The 17,304-nt window shown below is 39.8% G+C and overlaps 1 protein-coding gene across 2 annotated transcripts in view; it reads left to right on the top strand.

Annotated features, from left to right (window-relative positions):
• The window catches only part of LOC101941277 (sodium channel protein type 2 subunit alpha-like), a 114,186-nt gene that overhangs the window by 11,623 nt on the left and 85,259 nt on the right, over positions 1 to 17,304 (top strand). Inside the window, exons 2-4 of one of the 2 annotated variants that reach the window (XM_065561780.1) lie at positions 8,346 to 8,662; positions 14,722 to 14,853; positions 16,927 to 17,007. In XM_065561780.1, the coding sequence (XP_065417852.1) occupies positions 16,928 to 17,007 (80 nt within the window). In that variant the 5' untranslated portion in view covers positions 8,346 to 8,662; positions 14,722 to 14,853; position 16,927. Of the gene's footprint in view, positions 1 to 8,345; positions 8,663 to 14,721; positions 14,854 to 16,917; positions 17,008 to 17,304 lie in introns of both variants that reach the window. The other variant, XM_065561782.1, reaches the window with a different exon arrangement.

The following is a 17,304-nucleotide window of genomic DNA, read 5'->3' as shown; positions in this document are numbered from 1 at the left end:
TAATTACTCTAGCCATATATATAATTTAGTCAATTTATATTGCATTCTCTCTATTTTCTGTACTTGCCAATAAAATCTGTGCTTTATTGAAGATAATTGGATGTGGAGACCACTAAATGGGGGATAATCACTGACGCACATGTCAGACAGAGAGTTTTTTTGTTATATGTTAAACTCTAAAAATGTGTTTGTGGTTCTGTTCACCACAAAAAGGAAATTCTCCTTTACCCAAAGAGCTTCCAGTCTAGTAGAAAGATAGGTCTAAGAGAGATGCACTTAGAAAATCAGGGAAAGGAATAGTATTGTGTCCCCCCTAGGGGAGTATTGTTTGGTTTTGCTTTTTAACTCACTTTTTTGGGGCATTGTAGCAAAAGTGTGTCTTTAGAAGGGATCTGAATAAGGAGAAGGTGATGAGATGGCATACGGGGGAAGGAATTACATGTACAGCAGCTGGCTTTGAAAAAAGCATGAACATTGGAACGGAAGTAGACAAATGAGACATCAAGGCTGGTGTCCTTGGCTGCTGAACAGTAATCTCAGAGTGAGCTAAGTGGTTAATGGCTTGAATACTGCGTCAAGGACCACAGAAGTTACAATCTCTTGTGCAAAACAGTGCAACTGGAAAGCTGGTGAGAAAAGTAATGGGAAGTGTGGAAAGCTTTCTTACATCAGCAAACTAAAGTCTGGCTCCCAGTTGTCTGACTGTAGCATTTGGGCAAATACCAAACAGCTGGAAAAATGCTATTCAGCCAAAGCTGAATTACAAGCTGAATTGTGGCTTAAACATTAAATAATATATTTTCATGTATTTACTTGACCATTTATTGCAGCAGAATGCTTGTAATAAAAACAGTATTTAATCAACCTCACAATCTCATTCACCAGAATGTATTATATTTTGTTAATACCTTGCTGTTGTGACCATAATAAAATAAGCCTGATTCAGATTTCAGTCACACTAGTATAAAACCTGGAAACCTTTTGTGAAGTAAATGGCATTATAACAGTGTAAAACTGAAGTGAGATCAGAATCAGGCCATCATTGTTAATTACACAAACTTTCTTTACTGGACCCCTATATTTAAAACCATATTTTTCTCATTTTAGTGTTTTAATACAAATTGCAGGAGTGGAGAATGATACAAATAGTACAAAAAGCTACTGAAACCACTTAAACCTGTATTCTTTCAGGGTTTCTGAATTCACTCCTGATTAGGACTGTCTGATACAGTGGAGGAAGGTGGAGTGAGAGTGAATGGGTGAAGGTGTCTAATATTGGGGTGGTAGGTGGGATAGGAATGACAGTCAGAGGTTAACCTGAACAGGGCAAAAGAGATGGATGGAGATTCTAGGGAAAGATGAAGGAAGTGGAACTTCCTCAAAACCTTTCATCAGCCTGGGCTGCAGCCCCATCAGAAATGGCTGAGGGGAAAAGTGGAGAAGCAATAGTCCAGCTGAGCATGCTGCAGATACAGTAGGAAGGAAGCTGAACATCCTTCTATTTGGCTTCTGATAGGATTTTGAAAAAATATTTGTCCAAGGCCAAATATCAGAATTTACCTTGTATGCAGCTAAATACCTATATCAGGAGTGGCCAAACTCACTGACGTGAGCTTCATACAATAATTTTCAGAAGTTCGAGAGCCGCAAGACATGCACAACCTGCCCCATGGGGCGGCGCCTGTTGGGGTGCAGGACTTCTGCCCCGATGCCCCCCCACTGGGCCAAAGCCCTTAGAACCCCCACCATGCAGGGCAGAAGTCCCTGGTCCCACCACCCTGCTACAGGGCAGAAGCCCCAAGCTCCCCACTTCCCAGTCTCGGGGGCGTGTGGGGGGGGGGCTCCAGGAGCTGCACTTTAACTGTGAAAGAGCTGCATGCGGCTCACGAGCCACAGTTTGGCCACACCTGACCTATACTCAACACTACGTTTCAGTTCATCTCTACTTCATAACCAATCAGTGTTCCCAGTTCTCAGACTTAACTCCAAATAGTTGCACTACTGCAAGTGTGGGCCAATGACCGTGCCATTAATCTTGACTACTGGAATACAGAAGCATCCGTCTCTGTGCTGCTTTGCAGCAAATCTTGGTTGCAAAGCTGCACAGTGTTTTTAGCTTCCATGACAGGTCAACTTTTCCTTTGAATACACCTGCTGCTTTGGAGCCAACATCCATGGCCTTCTGGAGCTCACATGGCTCAAAAGCCCATGGATATTTTCAGCTGGATCTGTCTTCAAGTGTCTGCCTTAACTCTGAATGACCATGCTTGCGCCAGTTTGGATTACAGTGGTCACATTTCATGAATCTTTTTCTTTTTGGAGTTTTATTTTTTATTTTTCCTATTTTTAAAAAAAAGGTAAAAAATAAATTTAAAAGTAAGTGTAAAGACAAGAATGGCAACCATAAAAAGGCTAAGTGTTGATTACTGTAACAAAGATGTGTCAAGGCTTTTGCTTGAGCAAGTAACTATATAGTTTTGCTCTATGCAAAATTGTTCCCATATATAGGCGCATATATATGTTCCCATATATACACACACACACACATATTCAGTTAAAAATTCTTGTGAAAAACAGTTAATACATGTTTAATAAAATAAGAGTCTACAACAAACTCATAAAAACTTTATCCACCATTGAAATGTGGCCAGCTCTTAGAGCAACCGTTTAATAAATAGTTCATGGCAACCCTATACAGTCATTTGGGATAAGAAGTATATGAAGAAGTGTCTTTGCTAAAGGAGGCTATATGGTGAATTTAATATACTATTTACCCAGTTGGGAATTTGCCCAGAACACCATGGTTTAGAGCATGGGTCTCAAACACGTGGCCCGTGGGCTGCATGCGGACTGCAGAGTTATTGTCTATAGCCTGCCAGGCTCCCCGCCCCCAGAGTTATTTCCTGCAGCCACCAAGCTCCCCGCACCCACCGCCCCTCCAGCGCACCACGTCCCCTCTCCTCTGCCTACCTCCAGGCGCTTCCCACTGCCAAACAGCTGTTCGGCGGCACTTAGCATTTTCTAGAAGGGAGGGGGGAGGAATGGGGAGCCGTGTGTTCAGGGGAGGAGCGGAGAAGAGACGGGACGGGGCGGGGATTTGGGGAAGGGGTTGGAATGGGGCAGGGAGGGATCAGAGTTGGGGTGGGGTCTTTGGGGAATGGGGTGAAATGGTGGCGGGGCAGGGGTGGGAAGAGGCGGGGCAGGGGTGGGGCCTCATGGAAGGGGTGCAGTGGGGGCAGGGCTGGGGACAGAGGGTGGGGGCTTTTGTATCTTTATATGAAAAGGTGTCAGTGATGCTGCCCTCGGGCCAATGTACTAGTCCTCATGTGGATCTCATGGTGATTTGAGTTTGAGATCCCTGGTTTAGAGAGAACTTATCTTGCTTCCAAAATCTAAAGCCTGTGTTGAGCAATATAACCTGCAAAATGTTAATTGTTTTAATCACTTGGATGTTAAGTTATAAAGAATCCTATGATGACAAATTTCTATTTTTATGTTTCTGCAAACCACAATTTTGTGGATATTTTATTTTAGTTTTAACTATTCAAGTAAAAATGTATCCCTGATGAAAAATCTATAAACAAATTTAAATCCAAATTATATTTTTGTAATTATTTTTGTTTAATGGTGATGCCAGTGAATCTAACCCGTTAATAGCACTGGCTAGCTCAAGGCCTGGGGGAATAGACTAGTAAGTGCTATTCGTGTATTTCCACACATCTCTGCAAATAAATGTATCTCATTCCTGACTTGCAACACTCTTGCTATTACCAGAGACTGACAGTTATTCTGAATTCTGCCAGAGGTGGTTTTTTGCTTTGAATGGGGGCTACAGCTGAAGGCCAAAGAGCCCAGGACAAAAAATAGAAGCAAGAATACCTTCTGTCCTCTAAAACAGCAGTCTTACACCAATTCATTTGCTCCCATTCCTGCACCCCCATGCACTCAACCCCCTCACACTCACAAGGTGTTGTGTCTGCCACCTTGGTGTTTTTCTTCACCTTCATTTTTAATCTTTCCCTCTTCTTTCTAGGCTTATCCCCCCTGGTAGACCTCCTCTCCTGCTCACTCCTCTGGACACTTTTTTCTTCTGCTTCCTCCTTCTCTCTGGGTGCTTTGCTTCTTGTTTTCCTAGTCCCACCCCATAGCTGATCCACATAGGTGAGGATGGCCATTAGTTCAGGGTTCTGCACACTGTTAGTTTGTGTTGAAGGTGCTGTGTGATGACTCTGTCACCTTTAACAGAACTTTCTATGTACTGGTTCTTCAAAGCAGCAGAAAAAGACAACGCTTGCTAGGCGTGCTGCTGCTATTAGTGAGGGTGACTGCTGCAGTCAGTCCTGTTCCTCAACCCTCCCTCCTCCCCCCACCCCCAACACCTCATAGTAGCAACTCTGGTTTTGTAAGGTGAACAGATGTCTATTATGGACTATGATGAGATAGCTAAACTCATTATCACTTGTCATTTAGAAGAGAAATTTAAACCCAGAGTCTCTGCATCTGCAAGCCTAGTGTACTATTTAGCCCAGAGCAAGTTGCCTAATTATAAGTCCTTGAAAATAAAGGAATAGAATAGAAACAATGAGGACATAAGGTCATTTTACAAAATCCCTTTGCTAGTCTTGCACTTATGCCAACAATAATCAAAGACATATCTGTGTGCCAATGTTTTAGTGGACTGAAAAACTCAGTAGTCAGCTTTTTTCTTAGGTTCCAGATGACATAACTCAAGTCCCAGTGCTCTAAGGGCAAAAACAGAGCCATGACAAATATCACAAAGTTGAGTATTTTTGTTACTTGTGCATTTCTTTGAGTAAGATATGAATGGTGTAGATAGAATATAGCAATAATTAGATAACACTGTTTTATTATCTACATTCTAGGTAGATGACATTATTTTAAATAATTAAGTATAGATTCTATAAGGTTCTGCACTGAAACTTTCACTTTCACCAGTAACTTGTCTTCAGATGTCATAAAAGTCTTTGTAGATGCCTTCAGGCAATTTAGTTTAGCTTATTCAGATATAAAAAAACATTGATGGCATGTCTTCAGCTCAAAGACATTTTACTTCACTTCTGAGAGGTTTCAAATATAAATACTGGAAAAAGGAATCACATATAAAAGAAATATAATGCATCCACTCAGCAGCAGAAATAATTTAATATAAAACCACTGTTATAAATTAGTGAAAAAATTAATTTAAACACATTTAAACAGAATATACCTGGATACAAGTGTGTGGCTATATGTTCTGCTCAACTCCTCCAGCCACCAGTTAATGGAGGAAAGTGACTGAGAGAAAAGTGCAATAGGGTATATCATGAAATGTCATGCTAAAATATACTCCAACGTATTCTATGGCTTTTTTTTTGTAATATGGGATCTTATGATATAGTAGTCACCCAGAAATTAGGTTTTCTAACTAACTCCATGGACTGGGATGTATACATGAGGAATCACATATCTCGAACCTGGGCCTCCAGGCAGTGCTCAGCCCATGGCGGACACCTGGCAGCTCACTGGAACCTTGGGAGAAAGGGGCTAGCAGAGCGTTAGCTCACTAAGAGCTCCTCTGACAAAGTTCCTGATTGGGGGAGACATCCGGCCCTGCTGGCTGGCCCAGATGTACTAAAGCCAGAATGAGGCACAGGAAGGTGTCTGAACAACTAGGTGAATCCCTGACTGGCTGTCCCTATGGACCCTGCCTACTGACCCGACTCCTGTTTTTTCCCTCCCAACCTGTTCCTACCTCCTTATCCCAGATCCCCATCTGCTCCTGGTTCCTTCTTTCCTGCTTTGCTCCAGGTCCCTGCTCCTACACCCTATTGGCTCCGACCCATGGCTTGACCACTGGCTCATCCCCTGACTCTGACTCCAATCTGGCTTTAACCCTTGACTTGACTCCTGACTCTGCCTCCAGCTCTGACACCTGGCTTTGGTTCCTGGCATTTGACTCTAACCATGACTGCCCATGTCCTACTCCTTACAGTATGTTATAAACATTTAACACCCCTCTTACCCCGAAGCTGCTGCAACATGCTGCCTATTATCTGTGAAAGAACAGATCTGCAGAGAAGTGTGGTGCCACCTTTTTATTACTTGGTCCAAATCCTACAGGTTTTTTTTTAAAATATCCCTCTTTAAATGCACTTTTTGCATGAAGGACATTTGAACTTATTTTAAGTTTCTAAATGTCTAAAATTCTGCATCTCTCTTTGAATTCTGACGGGTGCTGTTCACATTCCAGCAACTGAATTGCATCTTAGCTGAATGGTAGTAACTAAGCTTAAGTGCAGTGAGATTTACAGCTAAAAATGTCCATATTCATCCAGTAAACAGGGAAGGCTAGATTCATACTTGTGCTGGCACTAGAAATAGAGAGGAAGCGGTTTGAACCTCCCTTATTCAGGGGCAGCTGAGGACTGGTTTAGCTCCCGGTAAGGCCACAGAATTTCTGGAGTGCAGGACTGCCTTGATCATGCTTCTTCCTGTCCCCAGTCTTCCCTCTCCTTACCCTGAAATGCTGCATGTGCCAGGATCCCTGCAAACTCTATGCAGAGCTGGTGGAGCTAGCTCTGTCCCTGGAATAGAGGTCCCTGCAGCTGGAGTATTTACAGAGGTGGAGGAGATTATACTTGTCCAACAGCCTCTTTGTACCAGCTGGACTGATGTAGGGAAAATGATGCCTTGGTCTTAGAGTGATTCACAAAATAATTAAAGAACATAGTGTAATATTGATTACAAAACACCTATGGTATCTATATTACAGCACTAGTTATCAACAATGCAGCTGCATTGCTTCTACATCTCTACTGGAGAGAGGGCTCAGGAAATTTTGCCACTTTGTCATAAAAACTTTTTCAGAGCATGTTTTTATGCTATGGTGGTGAAAATGCTTGAGCCCTGTCTATGCTAACCTCACACTGTTCCTACCACTGGTTTAGCTTTGCCCTGGGTGGTAGTTGCTATAATATGGGGTACACATTTTTCCCAATGTAGACAAGGCACTATAAGCATAATGTTAACAATGACAGTGTTTTAAAATGAAAACAACCTAATCAAATAAACAATCATTTATTGTTCCAATAACGATCCTAAGAAGAACCATGTTTTTTTTTAAGACCAATTATAAGGAAAAGGCACCTAGGTCAACAGATTCAAGTGACAAGTGCTCAAACCTATAAGGTGTGGCAGAAAAGTGTTGCTCAGCCAGCAAGGCCCAGGGGAGTCTCAAACAGCTATCTGGGCAAATGTGGCAGCTCAATTCTCAGTCTCCAGAGAAAGCCTGTTAAAGTAATTTTCAGATTCCCCTTTTGAATGGAAATAAGGTGTGGATTTGACTACAGGATCCTTATTATTGCTGGGTATATTAATATGAAGCAGGTGTCTTGGTCAGGCTGTTTCTAGCAGATATCAGCAAAGGCCACATCCTTGTATTCCAGCATGAAAAAATCTTAAAAGAATAAAAGTTTCAGCATAGCTGCATGTTATTGGGTTGCTTGCTGAATTCACAGTCTGCCTTAACCATTTCCCCCCGGTATCAATGTCTTCTGCCCTCTCCAGAATCTCTGTGGCTCCGCTGTTACTTTACCTTTCATGGTTGTCCAGGCTTTTCCTTGAGAAAAGTTCTCTCCATTTTTATATTACTCTACCATCTGCTGCAGCTTCTCACCAGGAGTCCCCATTCTGTTTTTTGCATTATACCCGATGTAATATTGATGGTACCTCTTGCTTTGTTTTGCTATGCATTGTAACCACACCAAATGTGAGGAGTACTTGTGTTGGCAATCCAGTAGCTTTTTCCACCTTGTTAGATGTGCGCCTTTTGTGGATGGACAGATAATGGAGTCTTTTGTCCTCTTTTCTAGCACTAAAATTCACTCAATGTTTAAAATAATATTTCACATTTATATGATGTCTATTAAAATATACCAAACAGTAAAAACTAAATATGTATAATCATTCTCTTTTCCCTCTGTTAAAAATAACTATTAAAAATTTCCCCAATCTTTAGCAAATAAGAAGATCTTCAAAGTCTTTTTAAAATTAGTTAATGCTGCAGCAACTCCCAGACCAGAAGTTAGGAGCACCATTCTGCTCCTGGCTGGCCCTGATCAAAATTCCTATTTTCTCTCATCTAAAAGGCTCAGAGGTTTGGTTCACAGAGTGGTATCAGTTTGGTAAAATATATGAGATGTAACTACTTGGGCATTTAAATTATCAGCATTTATTGTTATAGTGAGCATAAATTTGTATTTGCTAGGTGTGGTATTAAATAACCAGATGTAGTGGGTTTTTTTCCTTCACTATTTTTCCTAACTTGTCTGCATTTTCTTTTGTAGGACATTCTTATGCAAGAGGCTAAACGTAATTAAATTTGCAGGATGAAAAGATGGCACAGGCATTGCTGGTACCACCAGGACCTGACAGCTTCTGCTATTTTACTAGAGAATCTCTCGCAGCTATTGAAAAGCGTGCTGCAGAAGAAAAAGCTAAAAAACCCAAACAAGATCATACAGACAATGATGATGAAGATGGCCCAAAGCCAAATAGTGACTTGGAAGCAGGAAAGACACTGCCATTTATTTATGGTGACATACCTCCAGGAATGGTGTCCGAGCCCTTGGAGGACCTGGACCCATATTATATCAATAAAAAAGTGAGTGTTTATTAAGACTGCTGTTTGGATGCCTCTGTTGACAGTCGGGTAAAATTCTCTAGAGCAATTGAATTTTTTTCCCTATTCTCTCTCTCCCTCTGTGAAAGTAAATGCATTATGTTATTTTCATTATACTATATCTGATCCTTTAATCTAATTGTACCTTTCAGTATTTAATACTTGGAAAAATTACTGGAGAGTAAACTTCTACACAGAGTAGCATTATTCTATCAACTATTAATGATAGAGGTTAAAGTTTAATCACTGTATTTTTAGAGCAATCAAACCACAACACTATACTGAAAGCCTATTGGCCTGACTCCAATCTGATTTATGCCACTTCTATACTGCTGTAACCCCACAGGGTATAACTGAGTTATGCCTGATTGACACCAGGTAAGTGGCACAAAATTGGCCTGAAGATTGTTGAAAACAGAGTCTGGGATGGAGAAGGTTGTAGGTTATAGGGTTGTGCCAGCCAATCTTCAACTGGCAGTTTGTGGTAGACATCATAGTAAAGTTGAGATATGCAGGAGAGTTTTATGGCTTTGAAGACTAGTTCAGGAAGGGAGTTCTATGCATAAGAGGCAGTGTGCAAAGGGTTCAAATATGCTTGTGGGAGAAGTGGACAAATAAGCGGATAAGGCTGTGGATATAAAGTAGTAGTTCCGTACCACATAATGTATTTATATTTGAAAAAGAGTTTGTAACCCACAAGAAGCACACTCCAGCCCCAACCAACTGCATAATCATATTGTCCTCACCCTGACAGTACCCTTCTCTGACTCCTTCCTGTGTTGTCATCTCCTCCTATTATTTTCTCCATCTTCACCTAAGATCTGATTCTGCAACCCCTTACTCATGCAAGCCATCCCTTTAACTTACTATACACTTTACCTTATGTAGCACCATACATCCTAAGATCTGGTAAATGAATATCCTGACCATCTCCAAAGGATCCTGATAGCTCCACTTTGACTCTGCTTTTGATAACAAACACCACTCAGTAAAAGAGGGGACTGATTCAGCTGGCTAAAAGTCTGGGAAAACTTCTGAATTTTGATTGTAAATAGCCAACAACCATTAAAGAACAGAATCAAAATACTGAATGGAGGAAACCTCTTATAGGCATCACAGTGAAGTTGAGTCTTGAGGAAAAATTTGAAGAAGAGTTTTGTGGCTTTGAAGACTAGTTTAGTAAGGGTGTGCCATGCATAAGGGACCATGTGCAACAGGTACAAAGATGTATGTGGGAGAAATGGACAAGTAAGCAAACAATCACCTTGGTGTGACTATGTTTTTTCACCTTTCCTTTGTCTTATTATATTCTCAAGCCATGAAACATCAACTTTTTTCAGTGTCCTTTTTTTCTCTTAAATTTATTTTCAGGGTTTTCATTTTTATTTGTTCTTTTAAGCTCTCTCTTTCTAAAAGACACGTTTTGATCCAGCCAGTCTGTTTTTATCTTCAGCATTTTCTGTTTTCTTTCTCTGCTCTCCTTTCTTTTCTCTTTCCCATTCCCTCCTCATTCTGTTTCTCTTCACTATTGCCTCTGTCCTCTTCATTTCTCCCTCTGATCCCAAGTTGTCTCTTTCTTTTCTGCTGTCCCTCCCGCTTAGACTTTTTTTTTTTTTGCACTCCCTTCCTGTAAACCCTCTACCCTGCTTTTCCACTTCCCCCACAGCTCTGTCCTTCCATGGTATGACTGAACCTCTCCTTCACAAACAAGCCTTGCTTCTGCCCTAACCAACTTCTCTCCACAGGCTGGTACTCTGTTCTCTTACGATCCTACACACTGGCTTTTCTACGCCTGACTCCTCCCTGCCCCACTACTGCTCCATCCAACATTTCCTTTCTGACCGCATACCTGCAAGTAAGGAGAAGGGTACAATGCAGCATCTGCTGCTTTCAGGGTAGATAAAAACTGATAATTAAAAATCAGATTTAAATTAAAAAATCTGATTTTTTAAATAAAATACATTTTTCTTTCTAAAATAAATCTATTTAAAACTAAATTTGAATGTATGACTATATTAAGGCTAACATCTACTATAATCTATTACAATCATTTGAATTAAATGAAATAGTGTTCAAGCAGCCTATGTAACCTGCTGAAGTGAAAAAAATGAATCGTCCAAAAATTTTTGCCCAACTCGAGTGGTGGCCACTTTGTATACAGGAAATTTGCTGAGTGTGAAGCCAAGTACTGTGAAATTATTCGAAACTTAAAAAACCCACAAACAAACAATACTGTAAGACCTGTAAGATAAACTTGCAAGAGTTGGCAGCAATGGATACAGGAAGGTGACTGACTAATCGCCACCCTGCACTTGAGCAGGGAGGAGTTTGGCTGGCTGGCTGGCTGGCTGGGAGAAGGTAATGCTTTCTGGCTTTGGGGAGGAGGGAAGACGTAAAGCTGCTGGAAGAGCAGTCAGCGTGGTGGATGACTCACCACCTAGGAATGAGGGGTTTAAAAAGGTCAGCTGGGCCTGGCCCCTCCCTTCTTTACTCTGAACAGGCTGGGCAGCACCCACCCGCCCTCTCTAATTAGGTCACAAATATGCTGGGTGTTTAGCTATATCTGCTGTGGGCATTACGCTAGCTGCTCCACTAAGGGGGGCTGGGAAGGAATTTTTCCCTTACCACCATATTGGCCAGGTAAGGGGGAGGGTGTTCGCCTTCCTCACAGCAGGTTCAGGTGGGCTCTGTTCATGCATAGCATGACTGGCGGTAGGCCATATGTCACAACTCTTTATTTAACTGTATAGCGGATGTTCAGTGCAGGTACTCCATAAATTAAGGCACAAAAGAACAAAAAAATGGCTTGGAAAAGGAATTAAGGAGAGGTGCTTGGTAATTGAGCAAGCCGGGGGCAGTTGGGGACTCCTATGGTTGGTACAGCAGGGAGCCAACCCCCCCATCATTATAGTCCACCTTAACCCCTCCTATGAGGAGGCATGGTCGGTAAGGTCCCGGCAAGGGAATTGCTGGAGGGACCTGGATGAAAACGGGATGGGGGGCGGGCTGTGGAAGCCCTTCTGCCTCAAAATTGGCTGGAATTGGTAAGGTCTCAGCAGTGAATCTGCTGGAGGGACATAAATTTTGCACCTGCACTGCACACATTTTATCCACTGGGTTAGTCCCAGACATCTGTCTAATAATAAAGTTGCGGACTGATTAAATCCATATCTAATGTCTCCTGTCATTCTTTTTGCACAGCCATACAATAGGCTGGGGAGCAGTGGGCAGCTTCCCACTAAAAAAATCAGATGGCAGATAAAGGAAACACTACAAATGATCTAAATATCTAAAAAATACTTATGAATTTTAAGCCAATATGTTTTTATGGCAATTTGAATTTGATTTTTAAATGCTTGAAGTTGGCAAAACTGTAGATAGTTCACAGAGGTAAGATAAGTCACCTTTTTTCTATATTGTACCATATTATAAGTTGAATAGCAAAAAAGAGGAATTTACAAAAATATGAGTATAGGAGAAAAATTGTTGGAAGAGAACCTCTAGAGAAGGCTTTGGACTATATGTGACTCTTCCAGCAGGGGCATCATACTAAATTGGTCTTTGGTGATTGTGGGAGGTCTGAACTTCACAGACCTGTAACAGGAGGAGGAAATGAAAAGGTAAACAGCCCCTTATATTGTTCATTGGAATAATCACATGATACTAACATTGCTGGTCTACTGTAGTTAGAGTTGCTTTCCTTAGCAGCATTGGTATTTTTTTTTAAATTACAGCTCCAAGTTCAATATTAAAAATTAACTTGAGTGGAAAGTAAAGTAGATTCCAATCTGTGATTACAAAACCCATCACTTACTAATGAAGATGAAATAAATTGCACTTGTGTAGTTAATTAATGTGGAAAGAGAGTACATAGCTAAAAGCTAGTAGAGGACATCCTCAACAAACTTAAAGCTAATTTTTGATCATTAGTGAACTCAAAACATCATGTGGGGACAAAGATGTAGGATACAAAGGTTAAAAAAGACAAACTAGTCAGGGACTAGCTAACCCATTAGCAGTAATGAGTAAACTTCAGACTCTGTTTACTACAAATGGCATCTGTTCTTAAATGTCTAGCAGCTTGATTCTTTGAACAAAAGAAGAATGGACATCATAAGTGACTAATTAGAATTACTCATCCCTTTTCCTGTTGCTATCACTTATCTAATTAGCAGAAAGTACTTTTAATTATAGAGGTTGTTGCAATCAGGAGAAAATTGTGTATGAATTGGAATCGGTAACTGACTCTGCTGCAGCAATGACCTTAAGATGAGCAGTATTTTCGCACCACCACTGACAGAAAGTCAATCCTGGGAGTGGGAGGCAGTCTGTGTTAGCATGACTCCCTCCTAACAACAGACACATCATGTGGGTGGTCTTTCACAGCCTGATTTCCCCACTATATGTACCAGACCATTGACCTTGGGGAAAGGGCAGCTTCCTTGGTTTCTCCCCCACCAAAGTGGAGTCCAGTTTACCTCCCACCAGATAAGAGACCTTGTGGGAGTGAGGAAGTTAAGGAGATGGCAGCATCTCTAATCACATGCTAGTTTTTACAGAGTGCAAAGCAACTTAGAAAGCAGTGATATTAGATAGCTCTGCTGAGAGCATAACAGAGACTCTATTGTGATATTACAGAGCAGAGTAAAGAGATTTGACAAAGACTGAAAGGAACTGTAGTAATGCCCTGAAGAAGTTTCAGGAAGGACCAAAGATCAAAGTGAATCCCAAACACATACACATTTAGAATAGAAATGACAAAAATCTAGAAGAGAACCACCTACAGGAAAGGCACCATTTGGAAAACACTGACTGCGTGTCCTTTAAGCCAACATGTAAATGACAATAAATACACAAAACTGAATGTTCACAGACAAAGTCAGTAAGGTAGCACTGCCATAGCTGAGAACAGAGTTCGTCCTTTTGGATCTCTTTCATGGTCTCAGGCTGCTGGGACTGATATCAGCTGGCATTTTTGTTATTCCCTTCATTTGCCTATGGACATACCAATTCAGGAAATTCATATAATTGATACTACTGTTATTTAAAGTCTGAACTCAAAATACAGTGATTTTCTAATTATATTTAAATTATTTAGGGTCAGATTCTCATACCTTTAGTCACAATGAATACAGTACTTTACAAGTAGCCCCATTTGTGGAGGAAGATACTGCTAAGCTACAGTTAGTATATTAGAATTTGCCCTTAGCATTTAGATCAGGGGTCGGCAACCTTTCAGAAGTGGTCAGAAGCCGAGTCTTCATTTATTCACTCTAATTTAAGGTTTTGCATGCCAGTAATACATGTTAACATTTTTAGAAGGTCTCTTTCTATAAGTCTATAATATATAATTAAACTATTGTTGTATTTAAAGTAAATAAGGTTTTTAAAATGTTTAAGAAGCTTCATTTAAAATTAAATTAAAATGCAGAGTCCCCCGGACCGGTGGCCAGGACCCAGGCAGTGTGAGTGCCACTGAAAATCAGCTTGCGTGCCGCCTTCGGCACGCGTGCCGCCTTCGGCATGCATGCCACAGGTTGCCTACCGCTGATTTAGATGTTGTTCATGTTTGAGTGCAATATAATGTATTTGATTTTATTTGTAACCTTGATTTTACTTAAATACTTGATTTTATTGTTATAAATTGTCTTTATATGTCTGAAAATGTGTAATATAAATGAAATAAAAATACATGTTTATTTTAGTGATGAAAGGCCATATTCTGCTGCCATTAACATTGATGACAAAAATTCCCATTGATACTATATGCGTTGAATCCTGATCCCATTAAAATTTCTATAACACAAATTTTAGAACATTAGAAAATTAACAATGGATAACTTAAATCAGCGGTTTCCTTAGAAATCTGACATTTACTTGCCACAGGTGATGAACAGAATAGGACTTTCATTTCTAAAGGCTCAGTTCTACAAGGTGGACAGTTCCTTTGTCTTCCATTGAAATCCAAGGGGGGGAACAAAGTGCCAGAGTTGAAAATGCTATGTGCACTGTACTTTCATTGTATATTCTTTTTTTTCCAGACTTTCATAGTACTGAATAAAGGAAAGACAATTTTCCGATTCAGTGCCACATCTGCCTTGTACATTTTAACTCCTGTCAACCCCGTTAGAAAAATTGCTATTAAGATTTTGGTACATTCATATCCTTTTCAAGTGGTTAATTTTAAATGTGACTGTTTTAAAAAGTATCATTACTGAAATAACATTTTTCATTTAAATATACAAATAAATGCCCTTGTGTCTGTATATACATTCACTGAACATACTTCAATCACTCTTAAAAAGCATCAGTGTCACAACTGCAGCTCATCCCAAACCACAGAATTAATCACTGAATCACCCACTACTGTCAGATTTTAAATATTTGGTTTTAGATACAAATTTAGGTCCTTCAATGAGCTCTATGTGGGGAAACTCCTGCATCCATGCAGAGCCCCAGTGACTTCATTAATAAGAAATAACTGAGTCTGATCCTGTTACTCATGCAAATACTCCCATTAAATCTGATGACACTAATTCACTTTAGAGGAATACTTACATAAGTAAAGAGCTATTTGTATGGGCACATTGGTATTGTTTTTTTCATTAGGTGAGAAGGTGCTGCATAAGTGATCAGAATCAGAGAAAAGGAAGACATTTTCAATTATTAGACCACCTCATCAGATGCATGGAGTGGAAAATAGAGGTGACCTCACACTTGGTAAGGCAACTCACATCTTTTCATGTATTTATACCTGCTCCTGTATTTTCCACTCCATGCATCTGATGAAGTGGGTTCTAGCCCACAAAAGCTTATGCCCAAATAAATTTGTTAGTCTCTGAGGTGCCACAAGGACTCCTCGTTGTTTTTGCTGATACAGACTAACACGGCTACCACTCTGAAACCTGTCAATTATTAGAGTAACAACTTAGGCTCTACACATCCTCCTGCATCATGATCTGCTAGCTTTGACCCCTGGGCCTGTGCAGAGTCCCACTGGCTCCACACACACATAAGGCTCAACATTAATGTAACTTAATGCAGAACTGCAGCTTTAAACAATAAACTAAAGGCCAGGTTCATGTTTGCAGCTACAGTATGTTTATAGTACCTGACATCAGTCATTGGTCATTTACACTGTAAGAAAATAGTCAGCATCAGAAAATGGAATGGTAAAATACAAATAAAGCATGCACACTTACAACCCAATTTTACAAATGTCTCAGATCACTCAGAGCCTTGTAATATTAGGGGAGTGTAAAATAACCATAGTCCATAGAGTATTATAAATTCTTTTTTATGACTGCAAATTCACTTTAATCCAGTTAAGAAAGTGCAAGCCACTGAAATATTATATTAAGCAGTATATTTATGCAATTAAAATTCATGCTCCAATCCTGCAATGAGCTTCCATGCAGCCCTATTGATATCTCTGACTTCAACTGAACAACAGTGCAAATGTTGAAGAAAACCACAACTAATATACATGCAAGTAGCTAGTTTCATGTGAGTCCTAACTCATGTGAGTAGATCTCATCAGTAATCCTTATTTTGTTATTTTGTTGTTGTTGTTGTTGTTATTTTATTGTTTTAAAAAATTTATTAAGATGATGTTAAAAAAAATAGTGAACAGAGTTTGAGCATAGAAGTTTCTGGTTATCAAGGAATAACATACAGATTATCGAGGGTGCAAAGTTTGGTTTAAGATCAAGTGGCATAAGGAATACATAATTTGCAATATCCCCGATTGGGGGTAAAAGGTTGATGGGTCAAAGTACAGGCATTGAGATATGTGGGTATGAAGTTCATATATTACATTAGCATCTGAAGTCTAAATCAGGATTAGTCCATATTGTTTTAGGTGCTATACAAACATATGGGAAGATAAAGATAACATCCTGTCCCAGTCTGTATTGTGTTTAGATCAAGAGAAAAACTATACTTATTTCATATTTTTTCATACCTAAGGATGTTGTGGATTTCATTTAAATCCACAGCCTAATAGAGTTGAAAGATAAATACATTGTTTCACAATACAGAACCACTGTGCTGGGTGGTGTGTTAATTAAGATAGATGAAATTACATGCAAACTTTTAAAGTTTTATTTAGTATAAGTTATATTACGTGTATATATATTTATACACTATCTATTTTACTAATCCAGGTATTAAAATACTGTTGTGTCTTTTCGATGATATAATACACGAATGGCTTACATTCCTTGACTTCTGTCTACATTGTTCAGCATGCTTATTATGTGCACTATTTTGACCAACTGTGTGTTTATGACCATGAGTAACCCTCCGGAATGGACAAAGAATGTAGAGTAAGTTAAACATACTTATTGGAACAACAATTTTAGTTTGATGTAGATCCATTCAAGAAGCACTAATAGAAGGTTTACTTGAAAACTTGCTTTTCTACACTCATAAGAGATTAGATTCCATGAGATCATCAATATCTTTCTGGCCTTTTCTCTTAAATTATTTAAGTGATTTAAAAATAGTACCTTGTTCTTCAACCTTCTGTCTGATGAACAGCTGAAGCTTTCCTGTGAGATATTACAGACTAAATCTTGTCCTTAGTGGCACTGATTTACAAGAAGGAAAAGAAGCCTAGATAG

The sequence above is a fragment of the Chrysemys picta genome, chromosome 11 (assembly GCF_011386835.1).
Source record: "Chrysemys picta bellii isolate R12L10 chromosome 11, ASM1138683v2, whole genome shotgun sequence".
Classification (NCBI taxonomy): domain Eukaryota; kingdom Metazoa; phylum Chordata; order Testudines; family Emydidae; genus Chrysemys; species Chrysemys picta.
This window is presented reverse-complemented; position numbering and strand designations above follow the sequence as displayed.